The sequence below is a fragment of the Podarcis liolepis genome, assembly GCF_965112155.1.
Source record: "Podarcis liolepis genome assembly, chromosome: 4".
Lineage (NCBI taxonomy): Eukaryota > Metazoa > Chordata > Lepidosauria > Squamata > Lacertidae > Podarcis > Podarcis liolepis.
The window spans coordinates 91,998,617-92,006,478 of NC_139558.1; the positions used below are offsets into that span (position 1 = coordinate 91,998,617).

The 7,862-nt window shown below is 45.5% G+C and overlaps 1 protein-coding gene across 5 annotated transcripts in view; it reads left to right on the plus strand.

Annotated features, from left to right (window-relative positions):
• The window catches only part of GRM5 (glutamate metabotropic receptor 5), a 285,964-nt gene that overhangs the window by 255,835 nt on the left and 22,267 nt on the right, over positions 1 to 7,862 (plus strand). For 3 of the 5 annotated variants that reach the window (XM_083499275.1, XM_083499271.1, XM_083499272.1), the window contains one exon: positions 7,577 to 7,672. The exons of the other annotated variants lie outside the window; for them this stretch is intronic. Coding sequence is in view for 2 of the 3 variants with exons in the window: in XM_083499271.1 (XP_083355397.1) it covers positions 7,577 to 7,672 (96 nt within the window). In the remaining variant the exon portion in view is untranslated. Of the gene's footprint in view, positions 1 to 7,576; positions 7,673 to 7,862 lie in introns of those variants that run through there. 5 annotated transcript variants of the gene reach the window in all.

A 7,862-nucleotide genomic window follows, 5' to 3' on the forward strand; every position in this document is an offset into this window, starting at 1 on the left:
ATTCAAACTGAAAAACACAGTATGAGGCCATTTCAGTGTCTATGCCGATCTCCTGTGAACGGGTCATAGAAACTATCTATTCTTTTTTTATCAAATCTTTATTAATTTTCACATAGACAAATATACACAAGTTACATAACATATAAAACAGAAAATGATACAAATGAATAGAAACGACGAAATAAGAAAAGATAAAGAAACAAACATAAACAAATACAATATATTACACTTACATGACAGATTAAAATATATAACTTCCAATAATTCTCATTATACCACTTATATTATCTGTATCCCTTGCACATCATATTATTTTGTTTTGTGTATGTATATATAATCCACTATTATATTTTATGTAATTCTTGGTTACCAGTATCACTCTATTTCTGCAGGTATCTTATTGTTCGTACAGTACATTTTTAAGTATTCTTTAAATATTTTCCATTCCCTATATACCTTCTGGTTTGACACGCCTCTAATTTTTCTATTTCAATTTTGCTAGTTGCAGGTATTCTATCATAAGAATTTGCCACTCTGTAATCTATTCTATAGTGACACTTTTCAGGAGGAGATACGTGCAAGACCTCTGCCTGTAGATTACCGCTTCGCAGGGAGCTGGGGAATCAGTTTTTTGCTTGTGTAAAGCACAGGCGGCAGTTACACGTGATTGTCTAATTACAGCAGCTTTATTTTTAAAGGGTTACTCCCATAGATGCAACTAAACAACTAGATAATGAAATGGTACGCTTGGCTTTAAATGGGGTCTCTTGAAACTACGTGGGCGTAGGAAACTCTGTATTTCTTTCAATGCTTATTAGAGATGGGGAAGCAATGGTGTCATTCGGGCTCTGCTGAAACCAGTGGAGACCTAGCCGCTGCTGATACTTCCATCAGGGGAGAGAAGCAGAGCCAAAATCTCCCTGTCATGGCACCTCCACCCCCTGCTATGAGATGCTCTATACCAGTGTTTCCCAACCTTTTTTGGGCAAAGGCACACTTGTTTCATGAAAAAAATCTCGAGGCACACCACCATGCCAGATGGGGAAAGGTCACTTTTTACTTATGTAAAAAAAAAAAAATAATAATAGTAACAGCATAGAAGGTAATGGTTAGGCTAGCATCCCTCTTCCAAATATGCTAGGTTTTTATTTGCAGGGACTGTTCTACATGGGAAAGCATTCAGCACTGTCATTCTCCCATCTGCCATCTGAACTGGTACTATTCTGGGTCAACTTACTCTGCTGCATGTGTAGATGAAAATGGCACCAAGTGTGGGGGAGGGGGCAGAACAGGTTTCAGATACAGGATATTAAGCATACACGTACTTCAGATTGAACTGGTTGCTTGCTTTGCAAGTTTTCATTTCCCAAATGACTGCCTTGGCAAGCGCAATACCTACCAGGCTCAACGCCGGTCTCGCGCTGCCGCTTCCCGCGCTCTCAAGGACCCGGGAGGAGGAAGGCGTGAAGGGAATCCCGAAGGCGTGAAAACCTCGCGCATGCGCAGGCCTTCCGCCTGCGACAGCCCAGTAGGCCGGCCAAAGCGAGCGGCGATGGGATGTGGGAGGGAGCTCGCTCGCCGCCCCGCGTGTGCCTATGTGGGGCACGTTACAGCCCCGTGACGTCAGCGCCACGCAGGCAGCCAGGCAGGCAGACGGCGAGAGCCCCGCGCTGGGCGGCCTCTCCTCGCCACCGCCGCCCCGCCTCTCACCGCCCGCCTCGCCCGCCTCCCTCCCACGGCACACCAGGCAACGTCTCGCGGCACACTAGTGTGCCGCGGAACACCGGTTGGGAAACACTGCTCTATACCACCTTCCCACTCTTAGCTCTGAGATGAGTTCTGGATGGGTATTTACATAACCTCCCTGCTGCCTCCGCAGGTAATATTTATCGGAATACTCCACCCTGGTGTAACCAAATATGAGGCATGTGGTGCGATGCAATTGATTTATTAAACAGAAACAATAAATGAGTACGTTTCCGAGCACAATTCAAAGTTTTGGTGCTGACCTTTAAAGCCCTAAATGGCCTCGGTCCAGTATACCTGAAGGAACGTTTCCACCCCCATTGTTCAGCGCAGACACTGAGGTCCAGCTCCGAGGGCCTTCTAGTGGTTCCCTCACTGCGAGAAGCCAAGTTACAGGGAACCAGGTAGAGGGCCTTCTTGGTAGTGGCACCCGCCCTGTGGAATGCCCTCCCACCAAATGTCAAAGAGAAAAACAACTACCAGACTTTTAGAAAACATCTGAAGGCAGCCCTGTTTAGGGAAGCTTTTAATGTTTAATAGATTGTTGTATTTTAATATTCTGTTGGAAGCCACCCACAGATGGGCGGGGTATAAATAATAATAAATTATTATTATTAGGATTCCTTGGTGTACACCCAACTTTCTTTATCTCATATCGTAGAACTGTATGTTGGAAGGGAGCCTGGGGGTCATCTAGGCAGTGGCGTAGCGTGGGGGTGCAGGGGGGGCCAGCCGCACCGGGCGCAACATCTGGGGGTTAGGGGGCGCAAATCCACGGGTTAGGGGGCGCAAATTACTTGCCTTCCCCCGGGTGCTGACAACCCACGCTACGCCACTGCATCTAGGTCCAAGCCCCAGCAATGCAGGAATCTCAATAAAAGCATCCACAACAGATAGACAACCAACCTTGCTGAAAATACTCCTCCACCTCCCAAGGGAGCCTGTTCCACTGTCAAACAGCTCTTGCCACCAGAAAGTTCTACCTGATGTTTATCAAAGAAAGTTATTCCTGATGTATGTCCAAGAAAGGAGTCTCTTTTTCTTGTAACCTGAAGCTATTGATTCAGGTCCTTACCCCCCTCCCAGCACAAGAAAACAAGCTTGCTCTGTCTTCCATATGTTGGCCTTTTAGATATTTGAAGATGGCTGCCATATCGGCTCTCAGTCTCCTCTTATCTAGGCTAAACACATTACTTTATTGCAATGGCTGCTATAAAACAGATCCTATTTAAAAGACCAAGTCTGCTTCTCATCCACCATCAACTTCCACGCCATCAGTCACCTATTCCCTGACTCCACTCTCACGGTTGACTCGCCATCAGCATTCATTTTTGAAAATAAAAATAAAAATTTATTGCTCAATGTCCACATAACAAATTATCAAACCATACAGTCACCTACATACCGGTAATTTAAGTGATTTGTGTAAAGTTCCCATTCCTCCTTGAAGTCACAGTTGTCTTTGTCTCACAATTTGTATGTCAATTTGGCCAGTTCTCCACAGTTCATTGCCATCAGCATTCAAACTCTCTTTCAAAGGCGCATCCAATCACCGCTCACTATGCATTTACCTTAATTCCTCTATTAATATTTATGCATATAGCATTATGTTTGAAACACCAGAACTTCATAGTCCACCCCCAACCGCAGTTGGGCTGCCCTATTCTTAGGAAGGTAGCACAGGTGTGTGGGGGAGGGTGAAAGTCACAGACAGGTGCAGGGATGTGTGGGTGGCCCTTAGGTGCCATTTCTGTCCCATGATACTTCCAAGTGAGAGCAGGAAGCCTTACCCTTCGAATTGTCTTATGACATGTGGTCCTATGGTGTCTCCATGAAGCTAAATCAGAAGACCGCTGAGCCTTTGAGAGGCTACTGTGATTTTAACCAAAAGCAGAACTGTCAACAGATCTGCTGCTTCCTGTTCAGAATGGCTGGGAGATTAATTTCCCCTGGCAGAAAGGCTTTAATTACTGTTTTCCCCTTGCTTAACTCTCCCCCCCCCTTTCCTTTTATAATGCAATACTGGTATTTCACTATAAAATAAAGACTAGGAGAGTAGCTCCATCCATCCCTCCCCGTTTGCAGGCAGCAGAGGTTGACTAATTAAGGGGCAATTACAGGGCAATAAATCACTTACCAGTGACAGTTGTGCATGTGTAGGTGCTCCACACAATCAGGACTCCTGGTTGTACAGGGTTCCCCATGGGGAAAGGCTGCAGCTCAGGGCTCATCCAGTTTTGTCCTTGCCCCACTGCTTTCCCCTAGAAAAACCCCTCAATATTTACTGCTGAATCAGAGCAAATGTCCATTGGGTTCTCCAGGTAGGATTCCCTGTCTGGAATTCTAGAGAGCCACGGCCAGTCACTGTAAACAATACTGAACAAGAATTTCCAATGGTATCCATAAGGCAGGTGCAACAGAGCTACACATTTATTTGTAAGCACTCTGCAAACCACAACCCGTGCATTTTAATTTAAAGCCTTCCTCGGGGGGAATAGAATTTGATGTTCTTCTTCAAAGAGAATTATCTTGGGGCATATCAACACCACAGACTTAAAACGGCTTTATTAGTTGTGCTTCTGGGAGATTCTCTAAGGATTTCCTATGGAATTGTCAATACCCTTGACCCAAACTACAAATGCTATTGGAGGGGGGGTTAATGATACAGTTATGAAACTGCCACGTTACATAGATAACCCTAGATATTAAATGGATATTATTGAAAGGATTCAGAAAGAGATTTCAGGAGGAGGAGGAGGAGGGGGAGGAGAAAGCTAGCCTGAGAGGAAGGTTTTAAATTGAAATGTGATTTGCTTTTAATAAGAACAAACTTGAACAATTCAGTTGTTGCGATGTGTGAAGTTTGCGCACCAGCCGGCAATTCTAACCTGCAATCCTGACACTCAGTTCTAGGGGTCTTTGGATGCTGAGACCTTGCGCTACAGAGTTTGGCACCCCAAGGGTTTACACAGACCACAGAGATAAAATGAGAAGGTCCTATGGATAGGTCTGGCAGTGGTGAACATGAATAACTCCTCTTTTAATTGCTACCAGTGCAACGTGCTTGCTTTAAAAAACTTAAGAACTTATTATCACAGTGGACAACCAGTTGTCTACGGGAAGCCTGAAAGCAGGACCTGCGTGCAACAGACACTCTTCATTTTTGATTCCCAGCAACTGATATTCAGAGGCATGCTGCCTGTCCTCTCTCTCAGCTTCCACGTTCCAATTACATATCCCCCACTGACTCATTTGATACATGCTTGAGCTAAAGAATTGTTACTATGGTGCCCACATATGCATTGCAAAGTGTTTTTCAGGTACTTAAGAACATACTTTGAGTCTCTGCCCCCAAAGACTCTGCAGGTCTTGTTTTCCATTGTGTTTATTAAGTTTTATCAACAAACATGACAACAGAGTATGGTCATGAATTGCAGCTTTTAAATAATGAATTCAAATCTACAGGATTTCTTCATCCCAGTCTACATGGACTTCAGAATTCCACAATTTCATGGCAACGAAGTCTGGTTTGAGAAGCAGAGCCATTCCATCATAGCAGAATTGTGGTCTTTCTGCCCTCCTCTCTTCCTTGGAACAACAAATATATGGTTTTCATGCACCAGTTACTGCTACACAAGTTTTGAGGCTTGCACCCAGAGTAGAATTATGTATTTCACTCTTTGGTTTTTATTGATAATAGCCGAATGCCACTGTAATGCTAAGAGTATACCTGCACTTCAAACTTATACCATCTATTGCATAGACTTTTGGGAGCCGCAATTTGGTGTGAGTGCCAAACATTCTCTGTTCAGGATCCCTCATCCTTCTCGTAGAACTACAATGCCCAGAGTTCACTAGGAAGAGGGAATGGTGGCTAAACCTGTTTGTAGTGGACATGCTTTCTATTCCACAGGCAGAGAACCTGGGGCCCTGTCGCTGCTGTTGGACTCCGGCTCCCATCAGCCACTCCAACATGCCCAGCCAGCAGGCATGATGGGAGCTGTAGTCCAGCAATAGCCAGAGGATCACCAGAATTTCCCCCTAATTTTCTGCTCTAATCCCTGGCTAGAATGAATTCACTGGATGTCAGAAATAGATTACTGGAGGTGGTATCATGTGGTTTTTCTGTGGGTTGTATTCAATGTGTGCAGTGAGCGAAAGGCAGCTCACGCAAGCAATCTTTCTCTTCTCCTCCCCTCTACACTCTGCAATTCCTCCCCAGGGAATGACTAAAAACATCTGGAGGGCCACAGATTCCCACCCTTGAAGGAGAGAATACATTTTGCCCTTGCGGTGATGATCCAAAACAGCACTATGCTTACAGAGGTTCACACTGCATTCAGTATCAAGATGTCATGGTGTCCTTTTGTGGATTTTCCCCTCCCTAGGGCATGATCTGTAATTTTTTCTTGGTTCCTTTCTTCCTCTTGGGCGCTTTTCTTTCCCTCCCAATATGAGCGAAGGCTCCTTTGTCTCGGGAAGAGGACTCCTGTGATCCAGTTTGACTTCCTTTGTATCTTTCAGTGGTTTCAACTGCAGCCAAAGTGCCTCAGCTTTTTCATTCATTTAGGAACCCCGACTTGAGTTAGTACGTATGCATATTATCTCTCTGTCTACCCTGCATGGTTCTCATTTATAACCTGCAATCTCGGCACAACCTTGCACAGAACACTGCTTTGGTGGAATCAGTAATTGGTCAGAGATATTAATCGATGCTCCAGCTACATCACAAATGCCACTTTGACGTGTGTTCCGAATCTCGCTGCTCCATTTTGGCTGCTCTGGGTATATTTGGAGCTGAGAAGCCAGTTGTTTTGGACACAGTAGATCAGAGATGGAGGACCTGTGCCCCTCTGGATGCTGTTTAGCCAGTGGTCAGTGATGATGGGAGTTGGAGTTTAACCATATCTGGGAAGCTACTCCTCCTCTTAATGAGTGTGTTATAGCTATCTCTCCCACCACACCCATAGTCCCCACAATTTTGCTCCCCAAAGCACAATACAAGCACCGGCGGTACCGATATTATTTTCCTGCAACACTAACTCAGTTCTCACCTATGGGTTTCCTGCTCCTTTTGGCTTTTCCCCACACATTAACTGATAGCCAGTAAATGGGATCCCTATTATATTTTGTTATTTAGATGCTACTAATGAGGGCACTTAAATAATGATACTAAGTACTAATGGGATTTAATGAAAGAAATGGAATACCACCAGCAGATGCTGAACATAGCCCACACCAAGGATGGGAAAACTTTGACCCTCCAGATGTTGCCAAACTGCAACTTCCACCATCCCTGACCATTGGCCATGCTGGCTGGGGCTGGAGGGGGCTGGGTTCCAACAGCATCTGAAGGCCCACAGTTTCCCTATCCTTGTCTACACTTTCCAAGGTGGAATCCCATGTCAGCATGTGGAATAATCCCCTCCACTTCTGGTAGCTGCTTCAATCAGCGCATGCACCCCAGGAGAGGCTGATTTTCACCAGAGGAGCACATTTCCCTTACAACTTCTCCTTCCTACAACTTCTCCCAATCTTTCCATTCCCCCTTTGCTTGGGGTGGGGTTCCTAAGCATATATCACATGGTAAAAGGGCTGGTATTTTGGATCCTGTTTGCCAAACACACAGACACACACCAAAGGAACCAAGTGGTCCACACTTAGGGCTGTAAGGTCTATGGCAGCAGAGGCCTTTGGGAGGCTCACTGTGATATGTGCATGTGCCTTCCTCTCCCTCCCTTTGCACAGCCGCCGTACGACCGGGTGACTCCCAAGCACGTAGTCACTTCTCTCTGTTTTTGTTGCTCCTGTCCTCGTCCTGATGTGTTAGGTACAAAGGCAGGAAGCTGGCCCAGCACAAGTCGGAAATAGAATGTTTCACTCCAAAAGGGAGTATGGGAAATGGTGGGAGAGCAACCATGAGCAGGTAAGCAAAAGCATGAGCGCCGCAAACCCCTCCTTTCCCAGGCCGTGTGAGATGTCTGTCAGTCGGAGGAGCATCTCGAGAGACATTGTAACCCACCTCCTCAATGTGTCAGCGCTGTGCATCCCATACGATATGTCTGTAGAAGCTCAGACACCACCGCTCCTTGTTTCCTTGTATGTTGTCGGAACCT